This window comes from Carlito syrichta, unplaced genomic scaffold, assembly GCF_000164805.1.
Source record: "Carlito syrichta isolate Samal-C Ts95f unplaced genomic scaffold, Tarsius_syrichta-2.0.1 Scaffold289187, whole genome shotgun sequence".
Taxonomy (NCBI): domain Eukaryota; kingdom Metazoa; phylum Chordata; class Mammalia; order Primates; family Tarsiidae; genus Carlito; species Carlito syrichta.
In genome coordinates this window covers 273,476-289,579 of record NW_007233283.1, presented here as the reverse complement: position 1 = coordinate 289,579, position 16,104 = coordinate 273,476, and the positions used below count along the sequence as shown (strand labels likewise).

General features: G+C 45.1%; 1 protein-coding gene across 1 annotated transcript in view; it reads right to left on the bottom strand.

The window, feature by feature from the left end:
- The window catches only part of PEPD (peptidase D), a 119,585-nt gene that overhangs the window by 76,494 nt on the left and 26,987 nt on the right, over positions 1-16,104 (bottom strand). The window contains exon 8 of the mRNA XM_021710482.1: positions 10,128-10,172. Coding sequence (XP_021566157.1) covers positions 10,128-10,172 — 45 coding nt within the window. The remainder of the gene's footprint in view (positions 1-10,127; positions 10,173-16,104) is intronic.

Sequence of the window (16,104 nt, the reverse complement as noted above, 5' to 3'; positions counted from 1 at the left end):
AAAAGCAAGAAGGCGCAGGAAGTTCACAGAGCGAGAAATAGAGGAGGATCACATGTATGTCAAGATGGCAAATGGAACCAATGAAAGAACTGAAAATAATCATATGATGGAAGCAAGGTAGGGGCGACAGAAATGGTCAGAAGCATTTGCCTTTGGAGGAATGGGATAGAGGAGGGTAGGGGGGAGTTAGTGGTTTAATTATAATCTAGCTTTCCTGTGCGGATTCTGTACTAGCAGATTTTTAAAACGTGCACATATTGCTTTGCAAACTCTTAAAAACTTTTAGTGAGGTGCTGTCCATAATGGCAAATGTCCATTCATTCATTTCACATCACTATTAAGTAAGTAAGGTTCCAGCACTGGCAATAGAGTGGAGTGAAATGCCACATCCTTCCCTCACGAAGCTCAGAGACTACGGAGGGATGACTTCAAGCAGGTTAATACACAATGACAAAGCGCAAAACTTGACCTTCAGCCCTTCTATGGGGAAGAGTCAGGATGCTACAGGAGGGAAGGAGGAGACAGGCCCAAGCTCTTCTGGTGTGGAGATGGCCACCGGGTGAGGGAGGCCTAACCTGAGACCTAGAGAATAGAGGTGGAGCAGCCCCAGCTGATGCCACCTGTGAAGATCCCCTCTTCTACAGGGCAGAGAGTTCCCAGTGCATCCCAGCAACGGCCAGCTCCGGTCCCTTTACAGAGATCGTCCACCTACACCATACTCCTGCAGGCCCACAATTCCTCCTCACAAAGGGAACACCCTCAAGATGAGACAGCAGATCAGTGCTCGCCCTGTTCACAGGGCACCTCTCGTCCACCTACTATCTATCCTCCCTAGCCTGACCAGGAAGCCCACCTGAGCCAGCCTTAGCCAAGACAGCCCAGAACAGAGAGCCTGAGGCAGGTGAGGACAGCAGGGAAGGTGAGGGGTTAAGGTGCCCCTTTACCCCCATCAGAGGCAGCGAGCCCTTGGGGACTTCATTGGAGCAGCCCAAGCCAGTTTGCTGCTGACTCACGCAGTCTCCACGATGCCACACAGCTGGGACGGCCAGCCATTTGTCACTGGGAAACGTGGAAGGCACCCTGCAGCACAGTGATGCCTTCCCAAGACCATAAAACCTGGCGGATGCAGAAAAACACAAACCCACAAGCCCAGAGCGACTCTTCTCCAATGAACACCCTTCCTTTCTGGAGGAGGCAGCCCCGACACCTGACAGCATGCTGTTTGTCATTGGTTGTCTCTAGCTCATAGCAGGGCGCCAGGAGACGTGCCACCTGAGACCAGATGCTTGTTCCTGTCCCCAGAAGGTGAGCGTCCAGGGTCATGGGTGGGACTTGAACAAGCAGCTCAGGCCCCTGAGGTCCAGACCCATGTGCAGCCAGCTGTGTCTCATTTCCATGGCACCCTCCGTGGCACCAGCCCAAAGAATACATGAGCAGGGAGCAGGCCTCCCTATTCTTAAGTGCAGTGAGGCCCACAGGGTGACAACACAGGTGAGAAGCAGGCCAGGCTGAGCCACCCCTGGCCCTCCGGCCCTCCGACTTCTCCTGGGCTCCAAAATCAGCCTCCCTCTGCCTCTCTGTTTGGCTTGGATCCCTGGTCCTACCCTCTCACCGACACTTTAGACTGCCCGGGCCCTGTGCCCACCCTACCCCATGGGCTCAGCCTGTGCCCACTCTAAGGTTGCCGAGCACTGACAGGAGATATCCCATAGCTCGGCTGACGACCCGGCAAGCTCGCTGTCACCTGTCTCAGAAGCCTCAGCACAGCCCCCGGCTCTGCCATGAGCTGTGGGAGAGTGTGCAGGAGGGCTACTCTCAACTTCCTGCTCCCACCCGCCCTTCGCGACAGGCTCCTTCTCAGCAGATGAATGAACTCCACTCCCACCTCATGGAGAACACAGAAGCTGGCAGATGGGCCAGCTCTCACCTCTCCGCCTCCAAACTCACAAGGCTCGCCCCATTCATCCTCTCCTCCCTCCCTTCTCTTACAAGGAAGGGGCATCCTCTTCCGACGCTCACAGGCCCAGCGAAGGATCTCCATCCATCCACCCACCCCCTCTACTAGGAGCTCCATGGCGACGGAAACAGGCTCCTCTACAAGTGAAGAATCCTCCCCTCCCCTCCTCCCCCTCCTCTTCCAGCCACACTCCTCCCATGATTCCCCCCCTCCACCGCACTGCCATCATAGTCCCTGCCTCAGCGGAGAAGGAGGGCGAGTAGTTTTTACATTTCACTTCAAACCTTCTCCCACTCTCTTCTTCTCTCCTCTCCAGCCGCCACCACTCAGCCCCTCTTTGCCTTCCCTTCTGCCCCTACCTGCTGGTTCCCAGGCTCCTGGAACTCAGCTGTAAGAGCTCCCGCCGTGCTTCCATCTCAACCGCCCACCGTCCTCCGACAGCAGAGAACTGGACATCACCCTTGACACCCCCTCTCATCTGTCCACCACTTCTCACATCCAGCCCATGGCCAAGGGCTGCCAGGCTACCTCCATGACCTCACTCAGACTCCCATTTCTCTCCCTCTACCCCGGATAACGTCTCCAGCCTCTACCAGCCTCCAGGCCCCTAGCCCTGCCTACTAACACCAGCCAGGGCTTTCCCTTGTTGGTAACCTCCCAAGAGCCTACAGGTGTTCTCAAGATCAAGTTAAAACTCCACAGCGGCCGGCCCGGTGGCTCAGCCTGTAATCCCAGCACTTTGGGAGGCCGAGGTGAGTGGACTGCCTGAGCCCGCGGGTTCGAGACCCGCCTGGGCAACTTGACGAGCCCTCATCTCTACAATGAATCAAAAATGAGCCGGGCGTGGTAGTGCATGCCTGTAATTCTGGCTACTTGGAAGGCTGAGGCGGAAGGATCGCCAGAGCCCAGCAGGTCAAGGCTGCGGTGGCCGGGAGCAGCCACTGCGCTCCAGTCTGGGCGACAGAGTGAGACTCCAACTCAAAAAAAAAAAAGAAAAAGAAAATGTGTAGCTTCACCAATAATCAAAGAAAGGCAAAGAAACCATTTGATGCCATTTTCCCCAAAATGTTATAATATTTTAGAATAACAGTATTAAATACTGTGACAATACTGGTTTGGGCCTATAGAAACAGGCAAAAAGGTTGAATAGAGAATAAATACAGCCTTTCTAGAAGGCAGTTTAGTATATTAGAAACCTTAAATAAGGGATATGACCTTAACAGTTGTACAATTTCACCTCTAGGGATTTATCTTGTTGATATGTACACAAATTCATCTATTAGAATCAGCATCAGCTGGGCTCGGTGGCTCAGCCTGTAATCCTAGCACTTTAGGAGGCCGAGGCGAGTGGATTGCCTGAGCCTGCAAGTTCAACACCAGCCCCAGTAGCTTGGTGAGACTTCATCTCTTAAAAAAAAAAAAAAAAAAAAAACCGGGCTCAGTGGCTCAGCCTGTAATCCTGCACTTTTGGGAGGCTGAGGTGAGTGGATTACCTGAGCCCGCGGGTTTGAGACCCGCCTGGGCAGCGAGACCTCATCTCTACAATAAATCAAAAAAATCAGCCGGGCGTGGTAGCACATGCCTGTAATTTCAGCTACACGGAAGGCTGAGGCGGAAGGATCACGGGAGCCCAGCAGGTCGAGGCTGCGGTGGCCGGGAGCGGCCACTGCACTCCAGTCTGGGCGACAGTGTGAGACTCCAACTCAAAAAACAAACAAACAAAAAAAACACTCCACAGCATGACTCCTAAGGCCCTTCAGGACTGGTCCCTGCCTGTCGCCACACTCACCCCCACTCACCCCTGCAGCCTCCTCCCTCCCCTGCCTGAAACTCACTCCTTGCCCTTTGGGTCTTACACCAAAGCTGTAAAACATCTCATTTCCAACAGGGGGCGCTAATGACCTCAGTTCAAAAAAAGACACAGGCCTCCATTCTACCCCCGGGGAGCCCACCAGGGCAGCGTGGCATGCTGCCTTGCCTGATGTGCCAGGCAATGCAGGGATACAGCCTCCCAAGCCTCGACAGCCCAGGGTTGGCCCCAGGAGCCCCCTCAGAGGCTCTGCAGCGTGGGCATCCTTCTCTAGAGGTGAGTGGAAGGGCACAGAATCCACGGAAGGAAGAAAACCACACCCTCTTCCACCAGAAGCCGGAAGCATTTCCATCAAGCCCCAGAGTTCTGCTTCCTTTTCTAATTTTACCTTGGGGAAAACGACAAACTGGCCTTCAGGCTGGTTTACTCAAGACACATTTTTTAAGTCATATTTTAATTTTATTTTTTTTGAGTTGGAGTCTCACTCTGTCACCCAGACTGGAGTGCAGTGGCCGCTCCCGGCCACCGCAGCCTCGACCTGCTGGGCTCTGGCAATCCTTCCGCCTCAGCCTTGCAAGTAGCTGGAACTACAGGTGCGCGCTACCACACCCGGCTAATGTTTTGGTTTATTGTAGAGATGAGATCTTGCCAAGTTGCCCAGGCAAGTCACGAAAAGTCATATTTTTAAAAAATTAAGCTGAACAAGGGCAAATTATTCCACAAAGGCAGGTCTCTGATGAAACCAGTCTGGCTGGGCTTTGGTTTGGTCCAAGTTTAATCTAAGCTTAAACAGATGTCTGCTATATGCTGGCTTAACTTATTACCCATAAGGCACTCTGGGCAGAGAGAGAGGTGGCCCAGCCTGGACCCAGTCATCTCCAAGTCACAAGCAACAGAAACTATTTTCAAGATTACAGAAAAGAGTAAGCCCTTCTGACATTCTGCACGGCTCCTCCCTCTTTTCAGGAGTTCACCCTGAATCCAAGGAGGCCGTTTCTACTCCTCCTGAGCGTGGGAGGGCAAGAACACAAGGACCCTCCAGCCTTCGCAGGTCCACCAGCCTCTGGAGTGAGAGACACTCACGCTCAGTCCCAGCCTTGTCTGGCCTGGGGACGTGTGGAGTGGCTGTTAGAAATACGATAGCAAAAATGGACTGGATAAAGAAAATGTGGTGCACATACATGCTAGAGTATCATGCAGCCATAAGGAAGAACAAACTCATGGACTTTGCAGCAAACTAGATGGAGTTGAAGACCATCAAATACTAAGTGAACTATCACAGAAACGAAGATCTGAATACTGCATGTTCTCACTCATAAGTGGGTCCTGAACAGTAGTCACATTAGCACAGGGAGGGATCGGCAGTCACTGGACACTGCTGGGGGGGAGAGGGGACATGTGACAACACCACAAAGGGTACTTGGGTCATTACCAGGGGTAGTAAGGGCCAATTGGAAGCCCAAACTTCACTTGCACGCAGCCTACTTATGTAGTTAATCCTCACTGGTATCCTACATTCTTTTTTTTTTTTTTTGAGTTGGAGTCTCACTCTGTCGCCCAGACTGGAGTGCAGTGGCCGCTCCTGGCCACCGCAGCTTCGACCTGCTGGGCTCCAGCGATGCTTCCGCCTCAGCCTTCCCAGTAGCCGGAATTACAGACATGCGCTTCCACGCCCGGCTAATTTTTTTATTTATTGTAGAGATGGGGTCTTGCCTGCCCAGGTGGGTCTACTTACCTCAGCCTCCCAAAGGCGCAGGATTACAGGCTGAGCCACTGAGCCTGGCTCCTACATTCTTATAAATAAATAAATAAATAAAACTTTATAGACACTTAAAAAAAAAAAAAAAGGAAAAGAAATATGATAGCTCCATGAGACTAAGAAGGCCATCTGCCATCTCCTCCAGGAAGCAGCAGAGGACTACGACTCAGGATTGCACATAAGAATTCTGGGTAGGGCCAGGTTTGGTGGCTTGGCTTCTCAGGACTTTGGGAGGCTGAGGTAAGTGGATGGCCTGAGCCTGTGGGTTCGAGACCAGCTTCGGCAACTTGGTGAGACCTCGTCTCTACAAAAAATCAAAAATTAGCCAGGTGTGATGGCGCACGCCTGTAGTTCCGGCTATTTGGAAGGCTAAGGTGAAAGGATTGCCGGAGTCCAGCAGGTTGGCGCTAGGGTGGCCATGAGTATGCCACTGCACTCCAGCCTAGGCAATGGAGTGAGATGCCCAACTCAAAAAAAAAAAAAAAATTGGGGGCAGATGACAGCTCAGGTTTTTCAGCCAGGAAGAGGACATGCCCGATGTGTGTTGGGAGACCTGGGCACTGCACAGCCTCACACACAGTCCCTGGCTCCTGGCCATGCAATGAGCATCACCATGCCCAGGGGCTGCTCAAACAGATGGCAACCCAAGCTCAGAGAGCTTTGGAGGCAGTGTCTCCTGCTACGGGCCTGAAACGACAAAAACTGGACTAGACAGAGGTTTATTTGTGCAACCTTATTTTTTGCCCTAAATATTCACAGGTCACAAAGCTGCCTGTAGGCATTAAACCCAGAATTAAGATATCACAGGCTGGGTGTGGTGGCTCACGCCTATAATCTCAACAATTTGGGAGACTGAGGCAAGATGATCGCTTGAGCCAAGGAGTTTTAGACCAGCCTAGGCAACACAGCAAGACCTCACTTCTGCAAAAAACTAAAAATAAAAAAAAATCATCCGGGTATGGTGGCATGTGCCTGTAGTTCCAGCTACCTGGGAAGCTGAGGTGGAGGGATCACTTGAGCCCAGGAGGTCAAAGCTGCAGTAAGCTGTGATCATGCCACTGCACTCCAGCCTGGACAACAGAGTGAGATCCTGACTCAAAAAAAAAAAACAAAAACAAAACCAATTAACTGACATCTAAATGCTCCACTGATTGACTAAAACAGTAGCAAGACAGGATGAAGTATTTCCAAACTCAGTCTCTAAGCATCAGAGTGCCACTGTGTTGAACAAAATCCATTGAAAGGGCCAAGAATTCCATTCCTCCTAGAGAAGAACAGGGAATGGTTCTATGGGAGCCAGGTGGGTGGGAATCCAGCCACAGGACCCCTACAACCATCCCTTCCACACTCCATGACCCAGGGGTACAAAGGAAAAATTCCACAGCGGGAGGCACGAAAAGAAAAGAGTTGGCTGGAATTATATAACCTCAGGAGCCTCAATCAATCCGCCCTCTCAAAGAAACCAGAGCCATGTCGACAACGACAATCTGGTTCAGCCGTGAGCTAAGTGTACCTTGAACCTGATCGGGGCCAGGCAGGCACAGGTGGGAGGGTCACCTCCATGCTGGACTAGGGTCTGGCCATGCCCTACCCTCTGCCTGATGTTCCCACCCCGTCCTCTGCCTTCTGGTGCACAGTGACTCAAGTTCTCACGCTGCCTCAGGAACCTCACTTTCCCTTTGGCTTTCTTGTTAGCGTAGGGTTAAATGCCTATTCATTAGGAGATGAGATGAGCAAAAGTCCTGGAATACTTCTCACGTACACACCAAGAATCTAGGTCATCATCTACGCACCTCTTCTAATTTGGGACACGTTACCCAGGATGCAGAATCCTGGGGCATTTCTGCCCGCAAACCATCCACAGCTTCCCATCTCCTGTGCACACGGAAAGGCAGGGGAGCAGAAATAGATATGTTACCCACTTCCTGATTAATGCATGCAGGACATTTTCACTCTGTGTAATTAACAGCTCTAAAACCAGTGTATGACTCAATTTAACACAGTCTCACTTAGAACCCAAGGAGGCACACAGCAATTGCTGACATGCCTGCTCTCCTGTGACGCTTCCAAGGCACTTAACCAAAACCCAAGGCACCGGGCTACCCAACAGTATGAAAACCTTTTCTTTTACTTCCTCCCTACCTTCAGATCAATTTAATCATCGGCAAAACAGCAAAGTAGAACCACAGCCTAAATTATGGAAGTAAGACGCCTGCTCTTTTAAAGTTTCAACTTTTGACCTTCACATTCAAACTGCAATACCCAGCACAAGAAAAGAAATTATCAGTTATGATCCCATGTTTGTAGGGAAGAGTATGATTACAGAGGAATTTACAGGAAATCAAAAAGGCACTGCTCGAGAGAATGGAAAACAATAAAACAGTCACAGAAAGGAAATGAATGACAGCCAAACAAAAATGAGAAAGCGAGCTTTCCCGCACTAGGAGAGGCTGCTTGCTACCTCCCAATCAGATAGACTGGGGGAGGAACACCAAGTCTCCAGCTAGACTGCTAACAGAAGCCGGGGTGCGCACGGGTATCGAGGAAACCGAGCCACACACCTCCTGGTCCCCCAACCTGCTCCCCCTGGCCTTGGTACTAGGCCCATTTTGAGGGCTCTGAGCACCCTGTACATCCAGTGGGGTCACAAGTGAGCTGGGAGGAAGTCTGACCCTCAAGCAGGCCCTGACTCAAGGGTGCTCCTCAGAGCTTCAAGTGCAGCACAAGATATGGGAACAGCAGCCAGAGCCCAAGCGACTTTTTCTTGGGCAAGCCACTAACCTCTCTGTGCCTTAGTTTCCTGATCTGCAGCATGGAGATAACTAGAATATCTTCCTAATATACCATAAATAAAATACATCTTCATCAAGTGCTTAGCATGAAACCTTACACAGAGAGTCTCAACAGGTGACAGTATTAATAAGTGCCAGCATCTGACCTAGGCTCTCATTCAATCCCTGAGTCATCCACCCACTTTGCAGGTGAGCAAGCCAAGGCTGGGTGAATCTTCACACCCATACCATGAATTAGATATTATTGCAACTCCATTTTACTGGTCAAGAAACTGAGGTTTAGAAAAGTTAAGTGACTTCCCGAGTGGGGCAGGCTGGGGTTAGAACTCAGATGTGCCTGAGCTGATGGTTTTCCATTACCCCCAGGCAGCTTCCCTCCACAGAGTCCAGAAAGAGGGTGGCGAAAGCAGTCAGGACACAGGGCCCAAAGATGCATCACTGAACTGCAATTTAACATCATGGAAAGCCCCCCACCCCCGACTCCTGCAAAAGAGGGACCTGCCTGTCTTTCCACCCAGAATCCTTCCTCCAGTTACAATGGGAGAGCGGCAATCATGACCACAATAGATCCACAGAGAGTGACTGAGACCCAGGCTATTAAAACATACCCCTGAGGCAATAAGGACAATGTGACATTTCTAAAATAGTTCTACTGCCATCAAATGCCAAATAAGTCTTTTCTGCTGCTCACTTTAATAAAGTTGGGAGGTATTCTTATGAACACAGACTCTGCCTCAAAGCCCTGGAAATGTCACTAGAATGAAAGCATGCTTGTTCGAAAGTGATGAACTAATGACTTATCCCTTAGGAGATGCTGGAGAACACGACCCAGCCATGGTCTCCAAAGCGCCCACACTGTAAGCGACCGTGAGGGAATGTCACATGTGAAGCAGCATCAGTGGACATGGGCCCATTCTGAGGATCCAGGATTTAGTATTCTGCCAACTGGGGGCTACAGATGGACCAGACAAGAAAAACAAGAAGAAGAGGTTGGGAACTTGAGGGACAGAGGCCACCATCCTCACAGAACGTGTGGCCATGAGGGGCACTGGGTCAGGGCTGCCGACAGAGCTAGGATAGCCTGCCTGGCTGCGACCTTTTCCGAGAGTCAATACTCTGCAGACAGCCCCGCACCTGTAGGACTTGTAGACAGCCCTCAGTCCTCACTTCCGGCCCAGCCCTCATTCCACTGGCACCTGCCTCTCCATACTCCAAACATATCCCAGATCTGTCGTGGCATCCGCCTTTCTCGATTGTCCCCATCTCAGTGAGGCATCATGCAGCTGTTCAGGACACAAACCTGGAGTTACCCTCAATTCCACCCTTCGGTCAACCATCACAGCCAGTTCCTCTCAGGAGCGTTCCTCCTGACTGCTGCTTTGCCTCTCAAATCTGTCACACCACTGCCCTCCACTGCCACCTGGACCCCTAAAACAGCCTCCCGACTGGCCACCTGTTCCCATTCTTTCGCTACAGCTGTACCATTATATGTGATGTTTACTTCTTCTCTATGCATGATCTTCTATCCACACTATGTAGGTTTCACTTACTTATAGTTGGAGTTTTTAAAAGACTGGAAATAAGGGAAATGATAAGAGAAATTTGAGATTTTAGTGGCTCATGACCTTACAAAAAAAACTTGCCAGTCAACCACCCCCCCCAACAAAAAACAAACAGAAAAGGCTAAGAAAGGAGTTTCTGGGATGGGCTTTCTGAAGGGCTCTCTGAGATGGGGTAGACGGGAACGGCAGGGTTGCCCATTCCCAAGAGCTGAGCACAACAGTCAAGGTGCAAACAGGCTGTACTTACCACTCAACGATCTCTGGGTGAAGAATGGTGTTGTTGACATTGAACCTATAGAGAGAAAAGAAATCAAGCCCATTAGTCTGATGGTCTACCATAGCCTAGCAAGAATGACCTCATTCCAGAAATATACATCATGACCAAGAGAGGGTCTTAAACTTTAACTACCTGACTCCCTGACCCACAGAAGACCTGCTGCTTACCTCCTGCAGCAGCATCCTGGGCTGTGTCCTCCAAGTGCAGTCAGTTGGAGGACAAGTTTTTTGGCTCTAAACCAACACCCCTCATCCCTACTAGGCAGACAACATAGCCTCTTCTGTCAAAAATTGCAACATATATATCTGAGTACCAAAAGGAAAGAAAGGAGAGACAGAAAAGAGCAGAAAGGACATTTGAAAAAAAATAATGCTGAAAACTTGGCCAATCTGGTGAAAAACATTAGTCTACATATCCATAAACCTCGATGAACTCCAAGTAGAAAAAATTCAGAGATACATACCTAGACACATTATAATAAAACTGTCAAAAGACAAATAGCATTTTGAAAAGAAAAGCAGATCTTATTAGATTTCCAATAAGATTAGTGGCTGATTTCTCATTTTAAAAAACTATAGAGAAGGTAGTGGGATGATATTTTCAAAGGGCTGAAAGGAAAAAAGAAATGTCAACCAAGAATTCCACACCCAGCAAAGCTACGCTTCAAAAAATTAAGGAAAATTAAAACATCCTAGATCAACAAAAACGGAGAGAATTCATTACTAGCACACCTGCCCTACAAGAAATACAAGGGAATCCTTCAGACTAAAATGACACTACAGAGTAACTTAAATCCACACGAAGAAACGAAAGGTAGTGGCAAAGGTAACCATACTGGCAAATATAAGTACAGTGTAAATGTATTTTTTTGTTTGTAACTCCCATTTCTCCTATCTGATTTAAAAGACAACTGCATAAGGCAATAATTATAAATCTGCATTGACAGTCCCCAAATACATAAAGGGTAAAGATGCAATCTATACGACATAATATCACAAAGGAGGGGAGGAAACGGAGACATATGGAACAAAGTTTTTGTATACTATTAAAATTAAGTTGACATTAACGCAAACTAGATTTTTATAAGTGTAAGGGTAAACTGTAATCCTCAGGGTACTCATCAAGAAAATAACTAAACCATACAGAAAAGATAATGAGAATAAAACCAAAGTGGTATATTACAAAACAAAAACAGTAATGAAGAAACCGAGGAACAAAGATTATATAAGGCATATAGAAAACTAATCTTTATATGGCAGAAGTCCTTCCTTATCAACAATCACTCTGTTTGTAAATAGATTAAATTCTCCAATTAAAAGGCAAGGATTGGTGGAATGGATTTTTTAAATGATCCAAATATATGCTCCAGAAACATGCTTTATATTCAAAAACACAAATAGATTAAAGTGAAAGGATACAAAAACATATATTATACAAACAGAAACCAAAGGGAGAAAGAATAGTTATACTAACAGATAAAATTATCTTTACTGAACATAAACATCATTGGTAAAAAATAAAGAAGACAAAGAATAGTAAATAGGCCAATCTATGAAGAAGATACAATTACAAACATACATGCACCTAACAAAAGAGCCCAAAAATATGAATTAAAAATAAACAGAAGAAACAGACAATTCAACAACAGTTAAAAATTTCAACATCTACTTTCAGTAATGAATAGAACTAAACAGAAGATCAATAACAACGGCAAAAATAGAAGACCTGAACTACACTACACCTATCTCTAGGTACTTTACCTACCAGCTGCAGAATACCCACTTTCTCAAGTGCATTCCAGGATAGACTATGTGTTAGGCCATAAAGCAAATAATAAATTGTAAAGAACTGAAATCATACTCAGTATGCCCTCTGACCATAATAAAATGAAATAGAAAATCAATAACAGAAGGAACACAGGAAACTTCACAAATATGTAGAAATTAAACAATACCCTCTTAAATAATCTTTAGGAAATTAAGAAATCACAAGAGAAACAAAAAAATATTGAGACAAATGAAAACAAAAATGCAACATATCAAAACTTACAGAAATTAAAAAGGGGACATTACTACTGACTTTATAGAAATAAAAAGAATTATGAAGGAATGTGATAAGTAACTGTATGGCAACAAATTGGTTAACCTATTTGAAATAAACAAATTCCTAAAGACATAAACTACCAAATTGATACAAGAAATAGAAAACCTAAATAGACCTTGAAAAGTAAAGAGATTAAATTAGTAAAAAAACAAAACAAACAAAAATTTCTCCCAAAGAAAAGCCCAGGACCAAATGTCTTCACTAGTGAATTCTACCAAAGGTTTAAAAGAGAATTAACACACATCCTTCATAAACTCTCACAAAATACTGAAGTGGAAGGAACACTTTTCAACTCAGTCAATGAGGTCAGTATTACCTTGATACTAAAACTAATCAATTATCACTATTATATATATCCAGAACTTTTTATCATCCCTTACTAAAATTCTGTACCCATTAAACAATAATTCCCCATTCCTCCTTCTCCCAGCTGCTGGTAACCACTGTTCTATTTTGTCACTATGAATTTGGCTATTTTTGGTATTTCATATAAATGAAAATTATACAATATTTGTCCTTGGTCAATTGACTTTTGACAAGGTGCCAAAACACCCTGACAAGATGTGCCGAATTAATCCAGTGGGAGAGAAGTCAGTCTTTTCAACAAATGGTGCTGGAACAATTGAACATCCACATGGAAAAGAATGAGGTTGGCTCCTTATCTAACACCATATACAAAAATTAACTCAAACTAGTTCAAATACCTAAATTTAAGAGCTAAAACTATAAAACTCTTAAAAGAAAACATAGGTATAGATCTTTATGGTCTTGGAGTAGGCAATGGCATCTTATATATAACACTTTAAGCACAAGCAATTGAAGAAAAGTAGAGAAAATGGACTTTCATGTATCAAAAACACTGTCAAGAAAGCAAAAAGACAACCCACACAATGGGAGAACATTTTTACAAATCATACAGATTTAGTAACCAGAATTTATAAAGAATTCTTACAACTCAACAGTTAAGAAGCAACCCAATTCAAAAATGGACAAAGGATCTGAACAGAAACTTTTCTAAATAAGATGTACAAATGGCCAAAGAGCACAAGGAAAGATGTTCAACATCATCAGTCATCAGGAAAATGCAATTAAAAACTACAATGAGTTATTACTTTACAACCATGTGAATAGCTATAATATAATAAGACAGATAACCAACGTTGACCAGGATTTAGAGAAACCAAAGCCCTAATACATTTCTGGTGAAAATGTGAATTGGTGCAGTTGTTCTGGAAAATAGTTTGGCAGTTCCTCTAAAAGTACAAGAGTTACCATATGACCCAGCAATTCCACTCTAGGGAATCAAAAAGATATGCTCACATGAAAACTTCTACATCAATGTTTATAGCAGCAATATCATAACAGACAAAAGGTGAAAGTAACACAAAGTGTCTACCAACAGATGAGTGGACAAATAAAATGTGGTGTCATTTTTTTGGGTCACTTTTTTTGTGGTGTCATTTTTTTGTGGTGTCATATTCATAGAAAAGAGTATCTGTCAGTCATAAAAATGAGCAAAGTATTGATTCATGCTACAATATGGATGAAACTTGAAAACATGCTAAGTGAAAGAAGCCAGACATAAAAGGTCACATATTAAATGACTCCATTTGTATCAAACATCAGTAGGCAAATCCATAGAGATAGAAAGTAGATTAGTGGTTGCTAGCGTCATGGGAATGGAGAAATGGAGACTGACTGCAAATAAGCACAGGATTTCTTTCTGAAAAATGAAAATGTTCTAGAATTGGTTGTACCATGGCTGTGCAACTCTGAAAACAGACAAAAACGAACGGTATACTTTAGAGGGGTAAATTGTAAGGTATGTAAATTATATCCCAATAAAACTGTTTTTTAAAACTTACTAAATTATGTACATATGAATTTCACTGTATGTAAATTTTATTTCAATAAAAGTGATTTATAAAAACTGACAAAACAGAAATAGATAAATCCACAAGCATAGTATGACGTTTTCACAAACTTCTAGTAGCAACAGAACAAGCAGAAACATTGGGAAAGATGTAGAATATATGGAAAAGAGAATCACCAACTTGATTTACTTGATATATACAAAGTACTACAGCCAACAATTGCAGAATACATACTCTAAGTGTCCATGAAATATTTATCATAATGATCATAGGTTAGAAGTTTCAACAAATTTTAAAGAGTTGAGATACAGAGTGTTCACTGATCACAGTAGAATTAAACTAGAAACCAGTAACAGAAGGGAAACTATAAAGTCCCAAGTTGTTTAGAAATTAAGCAACAGGTTTCTAAACACGCACTGTTCAAAAACAAAAATTACAATAAAATTTGAAAATAAAAATATGAAATATCACCTGTGAAATGCAGCTAAAGCAGTGCTTAGAAGAAAGTTTATAGCTCTAAATATTTACAGCAGAAAACAGTTAAAATCAATGATCTAAGCTTCTATCTTAAGAATGTCCCTTTCTTCCTTCTCAAGAAGCCAGAGAAAAAACAAAGAAAATCTAAAGAAACTAGAAGGAAATTTAAAAGAGCAGAACTCAATGAAATAAAAAATCAAACATATAAGAGAGAAAAATCTACAAAGCCAAAAGCCGTTCCTCGATAAAATGAACATAACTGAAAAGGTGGCCCCAGGAGACAAAAGGCTATCAGGGCACATCCCTGACACGAGAGCCACGTGTGACTCAGAGCTCAAGCTGGGAAAAAAGAACGTGCCCTTGCACAAATTACAGCCTCAGCAAGAGTCAACCCTCTAGATTCCAAGACATCCATCTCAGGCCAGGACACCATACACAAGCGTGTGTGGGGTTTTGACCTTCTATCCTCCTGTAAGCCAGGGCTCTCCAGGGCCTCATGAATGGTGTTGGAAAACGCCTATCTAATGCCATGGTTATGAAGAAATTTCCCTCTGCTTCCAGGGTACTCCTACTCCTGGTTGAACAAGGGACAGGGGCAGAGTAGTGAAGAGGGAAGGGGGTACTAGCAGGCTGAGAGGATTCCAGATTTCCAGAGCTTTCAGGACTCCTGACTACACAAACAGGACTACTTGATTCAAAGTCAACGTAAATGTTGTGGAATCAAAGCCCTACTTGTGAAATATCAAAGAGACTACAGGCAGCCAGCGTGGCTCAGAGTGAAGAACAGAGCAGCAGATGGCATAAATCAAGATGACAAAACAGATCTGCCTCCCATTTTGCCAAATGTCACTTTCACCTTAGGAAAGGTAATGGCCTATCTACTCAACAGACAAGCACACTGGCCAAGATTTCACTGTACACAAATTATGTATGCATATTCAGGTATGCAAACACAAGCAGCAAAACCCAGCACAAAGTGACTCAGTACACAGATACAGAGGTACACAGACACACACAAAGACAGGCATATGCTTAGAAAGGAGGTATATTATATTCAGGCACACAGAGATGCGTACACAGATACACACATAGAAACACATGCAAGTAGACATAGACATATATGCAAAGACACACATAGACTCAGACACACTAAGTTATACACTTAGGAGAAAGTAAACACACAGATAAGCACACACACATTCAGACAGGCATATACTTAGACACACTAAGATCCACGCCCAGATATACATAGGCACACACAAACCAATGAATATACATTGACCAAACAAACACACATTCAGGCACAAAAACATACTCAAAAACACACTCAGACACACACACAGAAGATGTGTCCAAAAGACAGTGTGGACAGGTTTCACTCGGGGTAATAAAACTCAGATAGTAGCCGGGCTCGGTGGCTCAGCCTGTAATCCCGTGCCTTTGGGAGGCTGAGGTGAGTGGATTGCCTGAGCCCGTGGGTTTGAGACCCGCCT